The sequence below is a fragment of the Protopterus annectens genome, chromosome 4.part1 (genome assembly GCF_019279795.1).
Source record: "Protopterus annectens isolate FY-2018-M chromosome 4.part1, PAN1.0, whole genome shotgun sequence".
Classification (NCBI taxonomy): Eukaryota; Metazoa; Chordata; order Ceratodontiformes; family Protopteridae; genus Protopterus; species Protopterus annectens.
In genome coordinates this window covers 645955172-645979897 of record NC_056734.1, presented here as the reverse complement: position 1 = coordinate 645979897, position 24726 = coordinate 645955172, and the positions used below count along the sequence as shown (strand labels likewise).

Below are 24726 nucleotides of genomic sequence, written 5' to 3'. Positions count from 1 at the left end.
GTTCCCAAAGAATGGACCAGACTGTCACCATTTATTAGGAAGGTACTACAGTGGAGAAATTCAACATGCTCTTGGACAACTTTATAGTGGGCAAAGTGTAAAGTGTTTTCTGGAATAATTATTCAAATATTATGTTATGTTATGACATATCATGTTATGTTATGTTATTTTGAATTAGATAGGGCCACGTTTATGCTATTTTCATTGCTAGGATGCCATGAGGGCACAAACAGCCACTATGACTGCCTGGATAAAGCCCTCCCTCCCTCCCAGTCAGGTCTTATCTCAGCACTGGAGGTACCCAAGCGGCATGATGGTTGTCTACCACAGTGGTAAACAAAATCACATACCTAAAAACATAGTTTAACTGAGCTACGATTCAGCTACCTGTAGTGAATCCAGTAATAAATATTGTCCACTCATATGAAAGGATACTTGCCTGTGAGGTTTTGCAGGATTCAGTATTGGGCATGGTCTTTTCCCATGACACCTCAGAAGGTCCAGGATTAGAGAAGTTGTGTGAAAATAGAAGCTTCTCCACCATCTATTTTTTTTTTGAAAGAAAGATAATGGATCTAGGAAACAGAAACTCAGGAAAATAATATACAATTACAGAAAGCTGTTTGCTATGCACAAAAGAGTACTTGTGGTATTGATTGCGTTGAGAATGCTAAGAGTCCCAACACATCAGGTAGAAAGACACATGTAGCTGACAAGATAGGTAGCAATGTCATTTAAGGAGGTTGTGATGGTAGTGGAAAGAAATAACTCAACAAAGTAAAGGAATTGCTGCCTGTATAATCACATCATATAAACTAGTGACAGACATTATAAAAAAAGAAAGAAAGATGGTAGAATGAAATGTGAATAAAGAAGTAGCACCTATAGAAAATGGAATATTATTATCCATCCTTATGGACAGTTGCTAAGATCCCTATCTCAAAAAGTAGGTGTAGTCCTGTACATCATAGTCTTCTCTTTGTAAACACATTGCACAGAAACAATTCAGGAGGTCAACGTTAGTAGTGCAGTGAATGCAGCAGAAGACAGTGAAGAGAGACTTGAATAATTCAATGTGTGTAGTGCAATGAAAATGAGGCCAAACGGTAGTGCCTAACACAGACATATAGTACTTCAAATTAATTCGTACAGAGAGGTGCCATCTTTCATGAGCTAGTTATATGAGAACAAGATGGCAGAGAGGATGTATTGTGTGCAGCTCAGAATGACTGCTAAGAAGAAATATTTGCTCTCAGAAATGTATGCTCTGGATGTAGTTGTGAGTAAGCAATCTCAAAACCTTTTTTTCCCGGTAGTAAGCTTGCATTTAATTGTTTGCCTTGGTGGGGAACTTTCAAAGATAAAGCAATCAAACATGCAAAACCCAGCAGTAATATTTTAGAAAGACTGTTTACAATGACAGTGAAAGTATAGCAAAAGCTTCCATTTTAAAGACCAAAAATCATAAATGTATTTCAGTGTGTGTAAGTGTGATTTGATAATATGCAGTGACTTGATTTGTTTCTGAACATGACATGTAGCAGATAAGGGGACTTGGTAAGGACTGTAATTGTGATGTCTTTTATGCTGCATCTGTAGTTTCAGGCGTAGGGAAGTCTGAGGTTGGAGTGTGTCAGAGTATCCCCTCATTCTGATGTGTAGTAACCTTGCAGTCAGTATATGTTGTTAGCAGGAGTGTGGCAGGAACAGCTCCCCATGCCTGCATTTGCAGGCAGAAGAAACCACCCCTCTTCTAAAATGCTTTATTCACCTTACAGAGGATGTCAGAATTCAGTATGCCACAGGTTGAATTATATATTTTTGCCTTATGAGATCACTGTTTCAAATATGAAACTTGTGATAAACAGCTAGGCACATCACTACATATTAATTAGCTGTGAAATCTGGGTAGCTAGTTTGAATAAACTTCAAAATGTATCTCTCAAAACAATGATAGACAAATGCTAACCTGCAATGTAATGAATAATTATATGATATCTACTATGTATATTATATCTTTAAAACTGTCAGACCTGTGTTTGCTGCAAACCATCTGTTGCAGCATTTTTATTTCTTGAGTCATGGCTGAAAACAGTCTCTGGAACAGTCCACTTACCCAGTTATCAGACAGAAATAAGTAAATATATTTAGATGCATCAGTATCATAGAGCACCTCCTGGTACTGATAGTAGAGTCTGACCATCAACCTTCCTCCCTTATGTGTCATTCTCCATAACCTGTTTGAAGTCAAAGGCTTCCCATCACCATTCCTGAGTCTGTGTTTTATGTTTATTAATCTGCCACAGTTTCATGTCTTATGATTATCTTTGTGTGCTTTCCTATGATTACTCCTGAAATATGCTGTTCATAGTGCCCAAATTGTAGCAATGAGGTGCTTCATTGTGCAGGTGAGTACATATAGCCTTGTGTGCTTTGCTACCTTCTGGTCATGCTGATACTGTGAGCTATACTACACAAACAGCAACCATGTCTACAGTTCTCCTGCATGACTGCTTCCTGTAATACAGCAGCAGTAATCTGTTGTAGAGTCCTTTTCATGATGTACTTTCCCTAGTCTGCCCTAATACACATCTGAGCAGACCTGGGCCATGTCATGGTGCGAACACCATGATATTTAATAGGGTACAGCTTCACAATAAGTGCTTCTGAATAGCAACCAAAATGTGCTAAAGAATTACATAAGTTATATGCTTTTGTATTGGCAAGTTTTCCACAGAAGTCGGATTGTAATGTTTGGTACAATTGTATGTCATGATTGTGATGTTTCTCTGTCTAACCATCTTACAACTTCAGCAATATTCAGGTTTCAAAATACTCAGCTGCTTAATCATTTAATTTCTTTACAGTTTGAGCAATTTTCACATTTAGGAATATTTTATTGTTACTTTACTGTGCCAGACTGAGGAGGTGGTAGTAAATGACAAAACAATCTACATGCAAAATATCTGAGTTAGATTTTCATGAAAAAAGATATAAAAGAACTCTTGACATTTTATACCTGAATGGATTTAAAAGTGATGGGTTGGTGATCTTCGGGTTGGTGACCTTCTTTCAAGAAGGGGTGAATATGGTGCTATCATGACAAAAGCTTAAGTAAATTTCTAGCACATTATATTACATACTGTGAAATGCAGATGGATTTAGCAAAAATAGGATACTGGAAAAACAAGATGTCTGATGGACTCGTCCTGTCACTGGTCCCATTTTGTGTCTGTAGGGCTATTGCCTGTACAATCTCCTTTCTGTGTGATTTCAGACACAGCTTCTCAATCAGTTCTTCATTTCAGGATTAAGATCAGATAAGCATTCCATGGAATTTATATTCAGTCTAGTAACCCTTACTGCAGCCACAAAGTTAGGCGGTTCACATTTCTCTGTCCTGTCAGTGAAAAGCTAGATTAATGCTTAATTATCAAATTCTATAAGCCCAGAAGTCTGATAATCTGTGGTTGTCAATTAAAACTAGTCTCTCTGTGGGAAGCAGTGTAAGTGAAAGATGTACAGTGAATTTAAAGCTGCTGTGTTAATTCATTTTATCTGTCACAAATTTAACCTTTTCATCACTGTTTTTAACTATAGTTTAACTGAAAATAAAAGTTGCCTGTTGCAGTCTCAAGGCCGAGTGCCTGTTTCAAGTAATACTGACAGAAATTAGTTGTCAGATACTAGAAAACTCAGAAAAAAATTGTAGCAAATGTTCCTCTGACAAGCAAAATGAATTTTTTGGATTAGTGTATGTAGGCAACATTTGCAGAGGCATTTATTATGGAGGATTTCCCTTCCCTTCAACATGTTTTATACTGTCCTTTAAGAGTCTGATTTAACTGATCATAGTTCTTTCTCTTACTCATTGCCACTTCTCTTTTCTTTACAGCACCATCTGTTGTCCCAATCGTACATCAGGTGAGCTCAACCATGAAGAGCATCACATTGTCATGGCCGCAACCAGAACAGCCCAATGGGATTATCCTCGACTATGAGATTCGCTACTATGAGAAGGTACATTATCCTCTCTGTAAACCTAATACTAAATTAGCATTTTGGGACCATTTTAGGAGTACTTGTTCTTTTAAGAGAGTAGAAAAACAGTATTGTAGGCAACAGTTTGGCTTCGGTAATAGAAAGTATATATTTAAGCACTTCAAGATGTGAATCCCTGGAGCTCTATACATCATAGGATAACACCATAAAGAAAGAGACAAACCCCGGAGCTTTTTTACATTCTGTAATTATGTACACTGACCTCTGTATGGGATTAAGAAGTACAGTTTTAGCGGGAGATGATCAGGATACAGAAGGACATTTCCCTCATACTACTAATGAGTCAGACCAATCACAGGGGATCATGTCTAATTAATTAGGCACAGCACATGGATACTGAGTCAGACCAATCACAGGGGATCATGTCTAATTAATTAGGCACAGTACATGGAAACTGAGACTGGAAGTATTTCTTTGGGGAAACAGCCATCATGTTCAGGAAGCTAGACCACATAATAGAAATTTTGGAAACACATATACTGTATTCTCCAGAAGGCAGGAGTGCTAGAATGAGAATCAGTGAAGTGTGCTGATACCTTACATGAATGAGCAAACTGTAAAGAGATGACTTATTTCCCAGCGAGATATATGCTACAGCAAGTGTAGTATATTTCAAAGATGAGGATTTAAAAGATATTTGCAGGAAGGAAAAGGACACTGTGCCATTTGATTGTTAGGGAACTTAGCAGGAAACCACCAAGTAGCAGCTGACCCGCTATATGAGGCACATACTCACTGTGATGTTCAGCCAGTTATTGAGATACTCAGTATGTGGATCAATGTTCTAGAAGTAGTGCCCATGACTTGTGGCACCTAGCTGCAGGTAATGTGCATATGACCTGTTAGACACAAAGAGCTGTGCAAACGTCTTGTCATAAACTGTCTCCTCCCCAGCAGAGGGACATAAAACTGCATCCCAGGAAGAAGAAGCAAATGGCTCTTTTTCTCTTTGTTTCATTTTTGTTGCAAACGTGTGCTCTGTTTCTGCAAGAAAGTTTTCACCGGTAGTTAATCTGGCCCCTCAACTTCTGTTTTCAGAGATCATTAAAAAGCTAAGTGCTTAAATAGGATAGTCTATTTTTCTTGTTATTTATCTATTAGCTTGTGACCAGTTAATCAGGAAACCCCTTTTAACCTGTTTTCCAGAGCATGCAGGCTTGTAAAGCCCTTGTAATCACATGAGTAAGCTCCCTTTTTGCTTAGGAGAGTCACAGCTAAGGTAGACTGCCAGATTTGAGTGGGTTTCTCTAGAAAAATCCATGGAAGTAAAGATGTTGGGCTGGGACAGAAGAAACTAGAAGCCCTTTTGCAAAGCATCAGAGTCAAAACAGGCATCCATTTCTGCGGGATGGTTTATTCTTCCAAACAAAAGCTATGAAAATGAGTATTGCCTTAAAGAGATGTTTACTGGGTGGAGGACCATGAAAAAAAAAACAAAAAAGATTCTTCCAAAGATCAGAAGAATGCATATGTTGCATTTGACAGACCAAATGATGCATAATAAATTAAGGAGGTTTCCCAACCCCTGATCTTAGTCTGTGATTTGGCTGCTGGCCTCTTTCCAGTTCCACTGGAGGCAGACATGTCAATGGTTTCCATTACATCTTTCCAGGCCTTCTTCTATCATGTAAATTCTGTTGATGCTGAGGTTACCATTTCTAAAGCAACTCATTGCAACATCCACATAGAAGATGTGGCTACAACAGGCAAGAAAGAATTGTCAGTTTTTACTTTGTTAGTACAAAATGCCCACAACAGGGGCAGAATGGCAGACTTTAGCAAATTTACTTGGAAGGCATATGCAGCCAAGCTGGGGTCTTCTCACCATTCACTTTCCACTGGAACTCATGTGCAGGCAACACGTCTCCTCTGTTCAGGCCTTACAGATTTTGATAACACTGCTGGCTGTCCTTCTCTGCATCCAGAAAGGTCTGCCCTCACCACATTTCAAATGCTTTTCCAAAGCTTTTTTCACAATATGGCAGAACGCATAGTAGTCCTCCACCTAATCCCCATTTTGGGTTCACTGACCATTAACAGAAAAAGGTGTCTTTCTCTACTAGACATTTGGATTCTTCTTCCAAAGATAGTGAAGTTGCCCATTTGATATGCCTCAGATTTGGGATCTGTGTAAAGAAAGTAATTTTCCCTCTTTATATAGGTCTTAGACAATGTACAAAATGTACTCTTACCCTAAATGGAGCAAGAGCATTCTCCATTAGGGTGTTAATGCACAGGTAAAGCCTAGTAAAAAACGAATCCATCACTACAGGTAGTATATTAAGCAAATGCCCCACCAAACCAAACATGGTTTTGTTTTTAGCAAGCATAAAATAAAAAAAAAGAAAGAAAAAAGTGAAAAAAAAGAACTCGACTAGTAAAAGAAAAAGCAGTAGCAGTTACAAGAACTTGACATTTCACTTAAATCTAACTAAGCTTGGTTTAAAAGGCTGCATTGAATGAGGTGAAAGAAAAATTCTATTCTGTGAATGTGTGTGCATGTGTTTGTGTGTGTGTGTGTGTGTGTGTGTGTGTGTGTGTGTGTGTGTGTGTGTGTGTGTGTGTGTGTGTGTGTGTGTGTGTGAGTATGCACGCCTGTGTGTGTGTGTCTGTGTGTGTGTGTGTGTGTGTGTGTGTGTGTGTGTGTGTGTGTGTGTATATGTGTGTGTGTGTGTGTTTGTGTGTGTCTGAAAGAGGGAGAAACAGAGACAGAGAGAATGAGTAAGATGAAGAGTACGTACCTTTCAGCATCTTTCCTCAAGAATTTGGATCTGAAGAATCTTTTCATCAACAGGCACTATCTGAACAATAGAAGTATGAAACTATAATTTCTAGCTTTATTGACTAACTGTAGTATTCAGTGATTTCCCAGACAATAAAGAAGTCAAATAAGGGACATTCTGCAAAGTCATGGACAGCTGGAGGAGAGGTTTGCAATGCTTTGCTCTATAAGATTTTTTTTCCAATCATTTGAGCACAATGACAGGTGAGGTGTATTCAAGTCAAGAAAAGTGTCTGTAGCTGCCGGTCATGTGTGTGTGTGTGTGTGTGTGTGTGTGTGTGTGTGTGTGTGTGTGTGTGTGTGTGTGTGTGCTGACATTAAATAATTATACAATTTTTATTTTGTAAGGAAAATACAGCCTTCAACAATAACAGTTATATATGCTACAGCAACTTTGAGACATGAGGCTAGTGAACCATTTACATCAAAAATGTTAAAAATGTATATACTAACAAAAAGAACACATATGAAACATTTTTAACAGACAACCCATTCTCTAAACACCATCATGCCCTACAAGGTGGATATTATTGGAGAAATGATGCCCTTCCAGTGGTGTAGGGTCCCTATGCCTGGATCTGGGCCTTACAGCACCACTGGGCAGGCAATACGTCCCCAGTAATGCATAGCCTTTCATGCATTACTTGCTTATCAAACCATCTACAGAACGGTATATTCTGTTTTCTAAAATATTTATTTACCATCTGGTGCAGGTGGAGGAAAGATGAATATTCCTCAAAAAGAGAGCCAAAGATCTGCAAGGCTTGTTTTACAGCCAAAATCTACAACAATTCTCTTTTATGTCTGTTTCATTGCCTTTTTAAAGGAGATTTGTGCCTAACACACAGATGATCAAAGGGCCCCCTACTATTTAAAACACTTTGCAGTGTGTTTGTCTGATGACCTGAACACTAGATGACACTTGGACTCAGAAAAAAAAATGTATATCGAAAGTATTGAGTCAACTTCTTTTATATAACACAAATACTTACCTTAGCCCACCACTTGTTTGAATGTATGAGCCCTGCTCCCCTTCCTAAATCCCTCCCTGTTTCACTACATAACAGAAATTACTAATAGCTCTATAGAAACCGGCATTTCAGAACTTCCGGTGTTTTTAGATCCAGTCAGCGTCCCTCTTTCTTCAACTGGTATGTTATTTTATTTATAATAACTGTTTAAACTGTCTGTGTTTCAGTAACTGACCTACTCAGTATTTCAAAGCTACAGTAAATGTTTAAACTGCTGCTTTTTACTAAATGTGACGATGTTTAAGCAAAACCTGAACCGTTAAACATAAAGGACTTATGTGTCTCTGTGCTGAACTGCACTAGGAATGTGTAGCACGTGTGCTTGAAACTCCGGTGTTGTAGGCTGTTTCACTGTGTTTTCCGATTGCCTTTTCTAAAGTGATTAATCTGTTTTTTAGTGTGTTTGTAGGGATAGTGTCTCCTATAGGTTCCTAAAACCAATAGTTGAGGCACATATGAACAAATGGTTGTTGTAGACTAAAACGCAGCACCTCACTGCTGTTTGGTTGGTTTGCTTTCCAGCAGAAAGTGCAAATTCATGTAAAACAAGATGGTTAACTCTAAATCGCATTTAAGCTGCTGCATGTGGGGTCATTACCTCTTTTTAACTACAGTATGCTGATTTAGTATAGTCTATTAATTTTAACTACTTTATATTCATTTTTGGACCTATAGTATTAATCTAATTGAATCTAAGACTGATACTGATTGCATTAATGCTATGCTGTATAATGCTGCTACCTTATTACCTATAACACCTCGGAGCTGATATCTTTGTAAAGTGGAGTGCATGTTAGGCCTGCTTGTCTAGTGGTCATAACCTCATGCCTTAAAGTGTCTCACACTGATTATATGTTTATTTCCAGGAAGCTTCCCCTCTAACAATTTAATAAAGAACCTCACCCAGAAAGGAGAAACCCTGAACTCAGTGCCCAAGGACACCTACCTGGGGATTGAACTACCTCACCTAAGGTTAAGACCTGAAAATTGTATTTAACCTATAAATACTGTAGTTGTGCACTCTGAGTCCAAAGGCACCTCTAGTTCAAACCCTATAGCTATCTGACTACCTATAAATAACTAAAACCCAAGGAACAGCCCTAGCAGTTAGTATGCTAATACTGAACCCAGTTTAAACTCTTACACATATTATTTTCACCAGGTTCTCCCTGACTAATATTCTAAAACCCATACACCAGTTTAACTAAAAATCAGGTTAAGTATGTAGCTGTATTTTAATTTCTATTTTATTTATTTTAAATAAAATGAGTACATAATTAAGACAAAAAAAAAGAGTCAACTTCTTTTATATAACACAAATACTTACCTTAGCTCACCACTTGTTTGAATGTATGAGCACTGCTCTGCTCGCCCTCACTGCGTTCGGGCTCGCTCCGCACCTCTTCCTGCCCCCAATTCCCACCTGCCCCAGTACCTCTACATTTATAGGTACTTAGCCACACCCCTACTACTACAACCTATCAACTCTTCCATCATTACTCCCTCCCTCCTGACCTCACTCCCTATCAGCTTTCATCTATCACTACCTCTCCACCCACCTTGCTTCCCTTCCTACTTATCCAATCTTCCTCTGTTCTTTCATTTCACAATAGTTAACCTCCTAATTGAACATTGCCATAATGTTACAATACTCCCTACTACACACCCTCCTTGTAACCTATATCCTTACTTTATATGAAAACCAACAGCTCACCAGGTATCAGATGTTCATCGTGTTACCCTGCTGCAGTCATCACACTTGGGTTATCCTGTCGTCAGGCGGTCCCGCAGTCGGCCGGAATTCCAAAGTCTTGGTCCGGCGTCGGTTGCTGTCGCCTCTTCCCTGATGTCAGTGCGCCAGGGGTATATATAATGCAACCGATGCCATTTTCTTCAGTCTTTCTTGCCGTATGGTGCCCAAAGCAGAAGCAGTTCGCAAGTGCCGGTCGGCCGACTCCTGAGATTTTCAAATTCGAATTTCAGACCGAAGTCTTCTATAAAGCTAAGTACCCCATTGGGGAAACTTTTCTTGCCTCAGACCGATGTCAGAAAAAGTTAACAATTGTATTTCTTGTGGGAAGCAAATACCTCATAAGGATTTTCATTCTTATTGCATACCTTGCCTAGGCCCAGACCACGATGTCGCTCCTTGTCGGTTTTGTGCTAGGTTTAATAAATGTACTATTAAAAGACGCTTTGATTTCGCACGACACTACTTTGGTAGGAAATTTAACTACACCATGCCGTCGGAGCAACCGACTACCGGCGTGCACAAAAAACGCAGGGATAAGGACCGACAACCCAGGCCTAAGCCAGATTTCAAGGCCTCGGCTGATCCGGTCTCCGGATTTCCGGTCCTCAGTGAGGCTCTGACGCAGCCCGTGACTACCGCAGATCTGGAACCCGAGACCGCTATGGATACTTTGATGGAATGTACCAGGCCGATGCAGCCTTTCACTTCAGGCCCTTCCGACAACTTTGCTACAAAAGACGTCGGTGCTAGAGAAATGCCATCGGTTTCTGAAGGTGTTTTCAGACCGACGACTCTCACCATTAAAATGTTTTCTAAGTCGAAGACTCATTCTAAAACTAAAAGGACTGCACTTCAGTCTCCTGTTCAAGGCCCCATGCCTAAGAAACAGATGCTCAAAATGGCTGAAGATTTGATTTCTTTAATCAGGGGTTCCCAGCCCCCTCCTGACAAAAGGCCTAGACAAGAGGAAGATTATGCATCCTCTGAGCAAATGTCCATTTCTTCAGACTCCTCTGAGGACCAAGACTACTCCTTCTCTCCTTATGAAGATTCTGATGCTGAGGACTCTATTCCCTCAGGTTCTCCTCCAGAAGACTACTCCTTTGGGGAAACTTTACATACTATGAGGGAACATTTTCACTGGGAAGGTCAGCACTAATCTGATTCAAAGAAAACTCTCAGAGAGTTTCTTTTACTCCCCCAACACAGACCACTTGCCATCCCACCAGTTTTGGACATTGTGGATGATGTCTATTTAGAATCCACTTTCAACCCTGACTCTCTACCTCCTGCTCCGGCTAAACCTGACAGATACTATAGAGTGCCTGATTCCCACAAATTTCTTTACAAAAGCCCTGTAGCTGACCCAGAGACTATCTCCCAGGGTCCCAAGGGGGCTAAGGCTACTATGGCTAAAAACCCAGTACCTTCTGAGAGGGATTCCAGAGCACTAGACAGGTGGGGGAAAAAGGTTTACACCTCAGCCACACTAGCTATGAGGGCACTGAATTGTCAATTTCACATGCTTAAATATCAGCAATTTCTAATCTCTCAGTTAAAGCAAAGAATAACCACTCTCCCTCAACAATCTGAATTGAAAGAAGTACAGGATCTGTTGCACGCCACTGAGCAGGTGGGCAAACATACCTTACAATGTGGGTTTGATTCTTTGGAGGCCTCCTGCAAAGCAGCTGTCACTGGGTCTGTTATACGTAGGCATGCTTGGTTAAAGGAACAAACTCTGCCTGATCATGTTAAAGCAAAACTACTAGATGCTCCCTTACAGTAGGATGTTCTTTTTGGAGTTAAAGCAGAAGAAGTTCTAAAGAAAATGGAAGACAAGGCAAAATCTATGCAGACAGTCAAAGATTTCCTACAAGTACAACCCCCTCGCTTCAGCAGAAACTGGCCAACAAAAAATTGGTCCTTTCCAGCCACTGACAGACCACAGAGGGGTAAATACAGACGCCCAAGGGGCAGAGGACAACCACAAGCCCAGTATAAACCTTGCCAATGGGGCACTACAACACAAAAGGGAGGAGAAGACAGGTCTCAATCCACCAGAAGGCAAACTCAATGACTTGCAACTCATCTGGCCAAGCAATACTCTCTTGGCAGCCCCCTTGGGGGGAAAACTCACACTTTTTGCAGACAACTGGCACATTTCCACAAAGGACAAATGGGTCCTAGACATAATTTTACGAGGATACAGATTCCACTTTCACACCTTGCCAATGAAAAGAGGAATGCCAAACCTGCCACAAAATCAATGGGCAGAGGCACAAAAGCAAATTACAGCTCTCATGGACATGAGAGCCATTCAACTGGTACCTACTCGAGAGCAAGGCCAAGGATTTTACTCAAGACTCTTTCTAGTTCCCAGAAAGGACAATGCCTGGAGACCAATTCTGGACCTTTCAATTCTAAACACCTTCTTACAAGTACCCAAATTCAAGATGCTAACACTACAGCAGCTACTTCCCATGTTGGGCAAGGAAGCATGGCTAGTAACGTTGGACTTCAAGGAGGCATACCTGCATGTCCCTATCAGACAAAGTTGCAGAAGATACCTCTGTTTCATTGCAGGTTCAACCCATTACCAATTCTCTGCACTGCCCTTTGGCTTATCTACTGCACCCAGAGTTTTCACAAAATGCCTGGCACCAGTAATTGCATACTGCAGACAAAGAGGAATTCAAATATATCCATACCTGGACGACTGCCTCATCCAAGCGGAAAGCAAAGACAACAGGAATTTCTATGGTGGTCACAGGCATGTCACCTCAACAAGGGTCAGCCTTTCACCTTGCCCCCAGCCAGGCAAACTATCAAAACAGATGCTTCAGACTACGCCTGGGGGGCACACATGGCAGGACAATGCATTCAAGGCCTATGAACTGCAGATTAAAGAAATCTGCACATAAATCAAAAAGAGATGCTAGCTGTACAGAAAGCTCTGACAGCCTTCAAGGATCTATTACATCCAGGACAACTTGCAGTAAAGACGGACAACACCACAGTAATGTGGTACATAAACAAACAAGGGGGTACACATTCCTACCCTCTATGCAGGCAAGCAATGATCTTATGGAACACAGCTCTGGCCTACCAAGTCCAGTTACAAGCTCAGTTCCTGCCAGGACAGAAGAACACATTGGCAGATGACCTCAGCAGAAACATCAAGGATCCCCACAAGTAGAAACTAGATCCACAAATATTTGCAATGATTACTCAAAAATGGGGCCTTCCAACCATAGACCTGTTTGCCAGTCCTCAAAACTGTGAATGACAAAATTTTGTACAAGGACATTTCACCATCAAGCTTGGAAAGTGGACGCTCTCTCTTTCAGTTGGAAAAACCTGACAGTATGTGCCTTTCCTCCATTGCCTCTCCTCACAAAGGTTCTTTTGAAAGTCAAAAAGGAGAGACCACGACTGATTCTCATAGCCCAAGACTGGCCATATATTGAAAAATATGGCCCACAGTCCACCATGGATACTGCCTGAAATCCCCCATTTGCTCACACAACAAAACAATCAGATTCTTCACAGCCAGCTCAAAACTTTAAATCTGGCTGCATGGCAAATCAACTAAACATCCAACCAGCTCCTCTTTCACAAGCAGTTCTGGATGTTATTCTGGAAGACAGAAGGCCAAGCACCAGGAAGGCTTATTTGGACAAATGGAAAAGGTTTTGTTCCTGGAACCAAGCTAAAGGCCAAGACACAATTCAGCCTCACATGCCTCACATTCTACAGTATTTAGCTGAAATGTTGCAGAAAGGACTTTCCTTTTCCTCAATTAAAATCCATGCTTCAGCTATTTCAGCTCACTACAACACGGATCCACCTTTATTTTCACATCCACTTCTAAGGCAGTTCCTCAGGGGGGCAAAAAACATTAGACCACCCAGGAGAGCTCCTACACCAACATGGGACCTCAATTTTGTTCTGGAAAAACTAACGCTACCTCCCTTTGAACCAGCTTTCTCTGCAGATCTTCAGTTCCTCTCATGGAAGACTGCCCTGCTCCTAGCAATAACTTCAGCTAGAAGAGTCTCAGAGCTACAGGCACTAATGGCAGTGGAACCTTTCCTCATTTTTCATCAAGACAGAGTTTCTCTATGAACTAATCCTTCCTTTATGCCTAAGGTGGTTTCCAGTGTAGCTTTAAATCAAACCATCCACTTACCCACCTTCTTCCCCAATCCACAGAACAAAGGTGAGAGACTCCTGCATTCCTTGGACATTCACAGGCAGCTTTGTTACTATTTGGACAAAACTAAGGCTTTCAGAAAATCTGACCAGCTCTTTGTATCCTATGCTACAGCTTCTCAAGGGAAGGCTATATCTAAGCAAACCATTTCTAAATGGATATGTCATAGCATACGTTTCTGCTATACCCATCATGGGAAACCAGTTCCTGCTACCATCAGATCCCACTCTACCAGGGCAACAGCTACCTCTACAGCCTTTCTCAGGGGGGATCCAACCAAGGAAATTTTAGAAGCTGCAACTTGGAGTTCAGTACACACCTTTACCAAACACTATCACTTACCTCTTTACTCTAAGTCCAGGGCGAGCTTCACCACTGCAGTTCTGCAGGGCCTTATTGCCTCCAATAACCCTCTATGATTCCTCCCCCCTACCTTAGCTTTGGGATTCAACCCAAGTGTGATGACTGCAGCAGGGTAACACGATGAACATAGTACAGTTTTGTACCTACCATAAATGTAGATGTTCGAGTGTTCACCCTGCTGCAGTCCAGGTTACCCTCCCTCCATCCCCTCTGATCTACTGGCTAAATCTCTTCTATGCCTTACTGATGTATTTGCTTATAGCTGAAGGGATTTTGTGTTTGTTCAGTGTTCACTCCATTTGGTACTAATTCTGACCACCTTTTTGGGGGCACCTGACATCTGGAGCAAGAAAAACTGAAGAAAATGGTGTCAGTTGCATTATATATACCCCTGGCACACTGACGTCAGGGAAGAGGCGACAACAACCAATGCCGGACCAAGACTTTGGAATTCCGGCCAACTGCGGGACCGCCTGATGGCAGGATAACCCAAGTGTGATGACTGCAGCAGGGTGAACACTCAAACATCTACATTTATGGTAGGTACAAAACTGTACTTTCCCTATAGGACACACTATGCCCCTAAATTAAAAACTATCCAACTTCAGTTATATATTAAACCAGGGCACCAAAACAGGACAAAATTTATCTTCATTCCCACTCCTACAGCACAATAACCCCCAGTGCATCAGTACTAAATCCAAATTATATGACAAACTTTTAAACAAACTTAAGGGACTCACTACTGAGTATAGACTAAGCCTTATACTCAGTGGAGACATACACCCTAACCCAGGCCCAACTACCCCCAACTCACCTTCTAATGGTGACCGTTATCACATGATATAATTTTTTTAATATTACATCTAAATTTAGATAAGGTTTTAACATTCATACTGAAATTAACACAAGGTTGTTTTCATACGATATAGAATTTTAACATTTTACTGTATCTTTAAGATGTGAAGCACTGGCTATTTAATTGAATTATTGATTAATTCTTCATTTAATTGATTTTGAAACAAGTATATAAGGGATGATTCTTAACAGTATTTTGTACTCTGATGATGCCCCATGTCGGTGGGTGAAAGCGCTTAGTATCTGTGGACTGTATTGTGAAGTATCTGTGGACTGTATCGTGAATTGTCTCCTGTTTGGTGTGGTTTTTATCTATTAAAGTACTTCTGATGAGACCAGGATTCAAGGTTTGCTGTAATTTTTGCTTACCAGTAAGTTCGACTTTTGGATGAGACCGTTATCACATGAACATAATCAATAGACCTACTAACTCCCTCTTGGTATGTCATCTTAATATTAGGAGTATTAACAAAAAAAAATACATGAACTACATGCCCTCCTAGCTGTCTATTCCCCTGAGGTACTATGTCTATCTGAAACTTGGCTAAAACCTTCTACTACCGATAATGAAATCCTACCACCTGGGTATAATCTACACAGGCTGGATCGGGCTACTAGGAAAGGGGGGAGTAGCTGTCCTTTATAAATCTGAACTGAATGTAACCACAGAAGTAATTCAACCACCTCAGATCAATAACTCTGAAATGTTAGCTACCAAATTTCAACTTAACAAAAATAAAAGCATTAACATTATCTGCATGTACATTCCCCCAGGTAACAATGTAGCCACACTCAAAGACACTCTTCACTGGCTATCCTCTCAGTACACCCAAGAAGCCCTAGTCCTGGGGAGACTTTAATATTGACTGGGGCTCCTATTCCTCAAAATCCCTCTCCACTCACATCAACCTCCATGCATTCACTCAAACCATAGTCACCCCTACCAGATTAGGCAAACACACCCAAAAAGATAGATAGACTGGATACTTGTAAATAGCAACCCCCAAATGTACACTGCAGGTACCCTCCCAGAGGATCTAAGTGATCATCTCCTTACCTACATAGTTAAACAAAAAGCCATTATCCCACAACAACCCTTGCTCAGGAAAGTTAGAAGCAAAAGGGACCTTGAACCTGATAAACTTCAACTGGAACTTAACTCCTGCAACTGGTCTAAACTAAAGCATCTCCCCTTAGAGGAGGCTGTCACCTATTTTAAAAATAAATTTCTTGAAATTCTAGACTTACATGCTCCTGCCCACCTAAAGAGAACAAAAGGTAAAAACGTACCTTGGCTTTCCAAAGAATCAAGACTAAAAATAACCTGTAGAAATAAACTCTGGGCTACCTGGCGTCATACCAAAGACCCCCATGATCATAATAAATACAGGCATGTGAGGAATGAAACAAAAAGACTTGTCTTACAAGATAAAAAACACTACTATTGTAGGTTACAGATGACTAATCAGAATAATCCTCAAAAGTTCTGGGCTGGGATCAACAAGTTACTGTATCCAGGGAAAACATCAGCACCTAGCCCTGCTGCCACCACTAATGAACCCCCAGAAGAAGTTGCGAATAGTTTTAATCATTTCTTTACTGAGACTATTCAAGCTCTTGCCACCCAACTACCTCCAAGTTCCCCTGACGATATTACCACTAACTCTAATAGCCAAAACCTATTCTGCTTTAAGCCTATGTCAACTTCCTTTATTTGCAGACTGATCACAAAACTAAAACCCACCACACTCTCTGCTGACCAACTCCCAGCTGAATATCTTCAAATGTCAGCAGATGCCATTGCCTATCCAATCTCTATTCTAATCAACCGCACCATATCCGAAGCCAAAATTCCTAACATCTGGAAAATGTCTTATGTTATTCCATTACATAAAGGAGGTCCCTCTACTGAATACTCTAATTATAGGCCCATAGCCATACTTTCTCCACTTGCTAAGATTATGGAGAAATGTATACATAAACAATTCATGCAACACCTAACCCAGAATCACCTTATGGCTGATACCCAGCATGGCTTTCGCCCACATCATAGTACTACTACAGCCCTATTGTCCTTCACTAACACCATTAACAATAACCACAACAATAATCGCACTTCATCTGCCCTCTTCTTGGATCTTTACAAGGCATTTGATATGGTCGATCATCATCTTATGATTAGGACCCTGCAAACCCTCTGCCTAGACCCCAAAGCCCTTCTTTGGTTTACATCCTATCTTAATAACAGACAACAGGCTGTCCTCTGGCAGAATAAGCTCTCTAATCTATTACCAAACACTCTTGGAATACCACAAGGCTCCATATTAGGACCACTACTGTTTCCATATTTATTAATGACCTGCCTACTATTATACCAAACATCAGCTGTATCCAATACGCTGATGACTCCACTCTGATCTGCTCAGCCGTATCTCCCACTGATCTAAAGAAGGATACCCAATCCACATTCACTGCCATAGAAAACTGGCTCTCCAAGTATCGCCTGCTACTTAATCCCAAAAAAAACAAAATGCTCATATTCCCACCAACCCAAAGGTCTGTACCCTTCTCCTTCACCATAAATGCAAAAGACGGGACAGTCATTTCCCCTGACCCCAACACAAAATTACTGGGTGTCACTATAGACAATAACTTAAAATTTGACCTCCATGTAAGTCAGACAATCAAGACCATCAATAAAAAACTTAGGTCACTCTATAGAATCAAAGCCTTCCTCACCCCCCCAGCTAAAATAGCCATTGCTCGCTCTCCCCTACTTTTGACACTTCTATATGCCTCCCCCCTTCTAGCAAATATAAGTAAATCTGAAGTTAATAGACTAACAACCTGTTATAATCACATTGCCAGGTTTGCTACAGGCCTGCAATTCAGAACCCACCACTCAGGGGTGTAGCTAGGATTTTCAAATTTGTACTCACAGCTCTCATACTGCTACCCCCCTCCCCAGCCAAGCTACGGCCATTCTCGTAATTCACGGTTCGCTCTTTTAGTGTCGATGAAGAGGCATTCGCTGTAATGCCTGTTCAGTAATATAATATAAATTCACTCAAACTCTGTTCCTTGAATTGAAAATTAACCTGAAATGTCAGTTCTTTGAAAAAATGCAGCATGGTAGTTGGGGTAGAGAATTTATGCTTTTGTTTTCTGTAACTAAGGTACAGGTTTTGAGCTTGAGTAAATTACTAACCACCTGCTACCCCTAACTAGGATGTTTCATTCACACACACCCCTACCTACCTCTTAGTGCAAGAAATATAGACAAAGCCTAAAATAAACAGGGACAGATATTAAATAATGCTCGCGTGAACTTAGAAAGTTGCTAGAATAACAGGATTTGTGCTAGTATAAGAAAGTTGCTAGAATAACAGGATTTGTGCTAGTATGAATTTTTCTAAAGGACATGAAGTCTGAAACTCAAATGTCTGTCATTATTTAGCAACTTCAGTCTTCAATGATTTTCTAGAAAAATCACAAAGTTTATGAGGAACAGAAAAAATATGGGGCAATAATCTGGACATTCTGCAAAATTTGGACAGTTGAGAGGTATGCTACCTAACACACACACACACACACACACACACACACACACACACACACACACAAACACACACACACACACACACACACACACACACCTCAACCTCTTAGAGCAACAAACTCAAATAAAACTGAGGCAAAGGCCCAAATATAAGGACTTTTTTTTAAATATTGCTCTTATAAACTTAGAAAGATAATAGAATAGTAGTAGGTCTTGCATTAGTACGAATTTTCTGAAAGGTATGAAATCTGAAACTCAAATGTCTGCCATCTAACTTCAGTCTTTAACAATTTGCCACTAATTTGCCAGAAAACTGCAATTTTATGAAAAACGGACCAAAAATGTGATGCAAAAATATAAAATTGCCAGACAATACAGCTGGGAACCTGTCAAAGAAGGGACACCATTTTAATATGAGCACAGTTAACTTAGAGCAGCTGACAAAATTAGAGAATCTACATGCATTTCTGAAATAAAAGTAATGTATAACTCTGATCATTACAGTTATTTATAATTGTAAACCCTCCACATTTTCTTCCAAAATTGCTATTTTGCGGAGAGATTATTAGGGGGAGAGCAACATTTTGAGCCAAAATTGGGGACAGTTGAGAGGTTTGGATATTCCTAATTCTATAAAGTGATTTATTTGCACATACCTCTCAACCTCTTAATGCAGGAAATCTGTACAAGGCCAAATATATTGGGGGAACATACAAACAGTACTAAAAATTGACCTTGTATAAACTTAAGACAGTTGCTAGAATATCAGGTCTTGCTTTAGCATGCATTTTTCTGAAGATTATGACGTCTGAAACTTAACATTGGTCATTATTTAGTGACTTCATTCCCAAATGATTTTCCAGAAAAAGTTTTATTTTGCATTTTACAGCATGAACACCAATAAATATCTGCTAAACAAAGCAATGCAGTCTCACAATGAAACTAGACTTAGCATTAAAACTTCTCTGCCCTTGAAACTCACATTCATTGAAACAGCATTGAAACCCACATTCAAAGAAAATACATTTTGCCAGTGGCAGATAAAGATTAACTTTGGGCTGTTTTCAAATCATAGGCCCCTTGCACATGAAACATACACGTGCTCTTTGATACACCTTCCATCATAAAAGTCTACTCAAACTTCTACAGTCCACCACTATCAGTAAATATGCACAATCTCTGAAATAGTAAAAGCCATCTACATAATTCCACATTAGAGAAATCTGTAACTAATGAAGAGGCTGCTGCTAGCAAACAAGTTTATATTTCATGGTTTCATCTACAAATAATGTGCCTGTTGCCCTTGAAGAATAAATTGCCTATGTTGCATTAAAAACAATGATGCACTAGTAATATTGCAATAGGGAATGGATGGCAAACTGATAACAGGTTCATCGTTACTATTACTACTAGATATCTACGCCAAAACAGACTACAGCATCCACCCCCCTTTACAACACAGTACAGTATCAGCAATGCATCTACTTACTGTGGGAGAAGAACCCACAGCCTTCTGCATCAAAAGCAAGTACACTACCTGTTGTGCTATTAACAGTACAAGCAGACTCTGTATAAGCAGCACTAAACTTAAGTTCCCCTGCAGCTCTCAGCTCCTTGTAAAATGTTGACACTCAGCTGTATCTCTGAACTTTGCAGCACAAGAAATCTGGAAAAATCCAACATTTATTGGGGGGGGGACAAAAACCCAAAAAACAGGGACACATTTTAAACATTGCTTGTATAATTTTGAAAGGTTGCTAGAATAAAATGCTGTGTTATCACCATACATATCTTGAACCCAGAACCATATGCACTATTGTCAGTGCAACATACCACTATGCTAAATCAGCCGTTTGAAAAATAGGAAGACAAACTTAATGGCTATCATTTAGATAGCTCTCAACCTCTTAGCACAAAAAACCTGGACAAACAAAGCCAATAATGAGGGAATACAAATTCATTTCTCACTTCACACCTTATCACAAAAAATCTGGACAAACTTCAAAAACAATAATGGGAGAAATGCAACTTCAGTTCTCACCATAGCTCACAACCATTAGAAATGCAAATCTGAACAAAGTTCAGAAATTGTGGTTGTTAGGGACTTTAGGCTGTTCTTACCCTGAAGCAAAGGTACAGGGTTTGAGCCTGAACACCTATGGCCAGCAGGTGTAGTATGTGGGGGTGCACACACACACACACACACACACACACACACACACACACACACACACACACACACAGCCTTTCAAATGCACTTACACACACAGCCTTTCAAATGCACTTACACACACACACACACACAGCCTTTCAAATGCACTCACACACACACACACACACACACACACACACACACACACAGCCTTTTAAATGCACTTACACACACACACACACACACACACACACACACACACACACACACACACACACACACACACACACACACACACAGCCTTTCAAATGCACTTACACACACACAGCCTTTCAAATACACTTACACACACACAGCCTTTCAAATGCACTTACACACACACACAGCCTTTCAAATGCACTTACATACACACACACACACAGCCTTTCAAATGCACTTACACACACACACAGCCTTTCAAATGCACTTACATACACACACAGCCGTTCAAATGCACTTACACACACACACACACACACACAGCCTTTCAAATGCACTTACACACACACACACACACACACACACAGCCTTTCAAATGCACTTACACACACACACACACAGCCTTTCAAATGCACTTACACACATACACACACACAGCCTTTCAAATGCACTTACACACACACAGCCTTTCAAATGCACTTACACACACACAGCCTTCCAAATGCACTTACACACACACAGCCTTCCAAATGCACTTACACACAAACACACACAGCCTTCCAAATACACTTACTTCAAAAACACGCCCTTGCCTACACACACTTCAAACATTGCCTTCCAAATGCACTTACTTCAAAAACGCGCCCTTGCCTTCCAATAATCATCCGAACGCCCTACACACTTCAAATGTTGCCTTGCCTTCAAAAATGCGCCCTTGCCTTCCTTCCGATAATCCTTGTCTTCCAGTTTCCCGCTCGCGAAACCATTGCTTGCCTTCCAACTCAGATTGTTTCCCGCTCGCAGCCAGCCGGACATGATGTGAGCTCACTTCCGACTGGCTGGTATGCTCCTTAAAGGAGCCAACACCCTTTAAATACGTACGTTTTTTTTTTTCAAAAAAGCTACCCCCCTTCTACAAAAGTTGTACTGAAATCAGTACAGTGCGTATGCCTTCCGACATCCCTGCCACCACTGCATCAACCTCAAACAGCTTGGATGGCTGGAATTTCCTAATCTTGTCAAGTACAACCTGCTGATAATGGCTAACAAAATCCTCTAACCCGGACAATACTCCAGCCCTTAGAAACTCTATCCTCCCCCATAATAACACGAGACTGCTCCGCTCATCTAATAAGCTACAAATACAGACAAATAAAATTAACAATGCAGCTGGCTTGGCCCTATTTGCAAATTCTGTAAGTAGAACCTGGAACATACTTCCAGCTGCCATGACCATGCTCTCCTCCATATGCCAATTTAAAGCCACAATTAAACAACATCTGACATTAAACTGGCTATGCCACTGTGAAAAGCCTGGCTAAACCAACAACATTTATGTTATTTACTTATCTGTTAGATACTATCAATTTCTCCTGACTATAACAAGGGTAATTTCTATCCTGTATACGTGTCTATTCAATGTGAACCTATGTAACCTTATGAAATATCCTACTTATTTAACTGTACCATTTTTAGTCTGAATGTACTTTTATCTGCATTCTGCTCTTTTATCTGCATTTCTCTTTTATATTTTATATCAGTTATATATCTATGTTTTATTTTAATTGCTATGGAGCTTATCTCCCCGGGCCTCCGCTGCAAATGGACTTTGTTCCAGTCGGACTATCCCAGTCAACAAATGTAAAATAAATAAATAAATAAATAAATAAAATAAATAAATATGACAACATCAAATCTCAAAGATATCTATCCTTGTGAAATACACCCCTCATCTAAACTTATCCTGTCAATGCATATTTTCAAAAGAGAAGTGGATGACTGTGTGAGCACTTCAGGTTTCACCATTGGGTCCAGGGTATTAGCCTCCTCTATTGTGGGCAGTAAGCCCTGAGCCTGTTCACCAAACCTGTGAAACTAACATTCAAAATACACTTCTCAGATATCCAATCCTCCTGAATGCATTAAGGCTGACAAGAAAATGCTTTCTTAGGCTCTTCACCTGAGGACATCTCCATTCAGAAAACACTTTAAATTGTAATTAACGCATTTGGCCCAGCCAAAAAAAAAAAAAAAAAGGAAAACATAACACGGCCCTGTTTGGCCTAAATGAGCCAAATCCCACTGCTGGATCTCAAGTATCTGAGGCATTCAAATATGCTTTATTATCGGTTTTATCAAAGTGTGATTCACAACCTCCTGAGCAAAAAAAAAAAAAATAAGTTTCAGTAGGGTCCAGTAGGGTTTCTGTACCTTTATAAAACTCCAGCTGCAGACTCAGCTGCAGTTTCCCCTGATGCAGCTAGGATCTTTCAGTTAGCTTCAGGATCCCGTTCCATTCCAAGTAATAGAGCAGAGTAAGGTATTATATAGGTTTGAGAAGAAGATGAGCATGTCTAAAGTATACACTAAAATTCATTTGTGCTTTGCTAAAACCCCAAGCATCCGTGGTAAGTTTGGACCTCAGGAGTGCCCACTTACATGTGCCAGTATGTGAAAAGCACAGAATATCCCTGTAATTCAAAGTTGTGAACATAACTCGGGGTTTATCTCCATATTGCTGGGGTTCTCGACTGCTCCTTTGTTTTTTTTTTTTTTTTTTTTTGCAGAATACCATGCCCCAGTGGCAGCATTTCTGAAGAACTGTGAGCATTAATATACTACCATAGTTGGATAATTGCTTTCTGTAAGCACAATCCAGGAAGAAACAACAAGAAGATCTCCAGAGTGCTCTCACCACTCTCCACAACAAAGAGTTCTCTCTAAATTTACCCAAGTCCAGTCTGATGCCCGCTGTTTCAAAGTTTTTCTGGAGGCCACAATGAACACAGCACCAAACAGGTACTTCTTTACACCAGAAAAAAATGCTTTTCTAAGGGATTTCTTTCTACAACAATCACAAAAGACAAGCAAAGTAGGTCCTCTGAACCCATGGCATCTATAATTCTGTTCATGCTCCTGGGAAGATGTTATATCTATTGGTACCTAACAACTGAGGGGAGAGATTTTCACAACCCCTGGTAAAGCTACTTTCAATTCTACCATGCATACACAGAGGATTTGCCTTGTGGTCTTTCCAAATCAACTCAGTATGGAAATGCTTTTCAGCTGCCTCACACAATTAAACACCTTGAATACAGATGCTTCCGACACAGCCTTGAGGAGACACACCTGTATCTTTGAGGTGTGGACTTAGCACAGTGAAAGCAGCATATCAATATCAAAGAAATGTTGGCATGATGTTACCTATAAAGTTATCAAACATCTTTGGAAAACAGGAACCCTGCACCTGATTGCAGATAGAACAGCAGCCATTTTGTGTAAAGAAATGGGGGAGGCAATTGTATTCATATCTGTAAAGTAAACTAGCTGTGCAAGCTTTGGAGTGAGTCCTGCAGTCAAATATCAGTTTCAGGGATGCATATATCCCCTTGAGCTCAGCAACAGATACCCTTAATAGAAGGGCAGCCAACAACTATGAATGGTATTCAAACAAACTGTTGCTGATTGTGTTATCAGTAAAATAAGGGCACCAGAGAGAAAAACTTGTTTGGCTCTACAAAAAACACCAATTAGCAAAGCTCTGAACAAGGTTTCCATGGAGGAAGGAATGGCAGATACATGATGTTTCCTTTCAATGGAGCGATCTTTTTCAATGTCTGTATCACCCCTCACCCCTCTTCTTCCAAGAGATTTGAAGAAGGTAAAGGTTGAAAGGTCCAGGATGATTCTCCTAACTTCTGTCTGAGCAAGACTTCATTGTTTCCCACTCCTATTGCACAGGCAAAGAAACA

The 24726-nt window shown here is 40.3% G+C and overlaps 1 protein-coding gene across 2 annotated transcripts in view; it reads left to right on the top strand.

The window, feature by feature from the left end:
* EPHB1 (EPH receptor B1) overlaps positions 1-24726 on the top strand; it is a 1597777-nt gene that overhangs the window by 1117703 nt on the left and 455348 nt on the right. For both annotated transcript variants that reach the window (XM_044070446.1, XM_044070447.1), the window contains exon 6: positions 3896-4020. In XM_044070446.1, coding sequence (XP_043926381.1) covers positions 3896-4020 — 125 coding nt within the window. The remainder of the gene's footprint in view (positions 1-3895; positions 4021-24726) is intronic.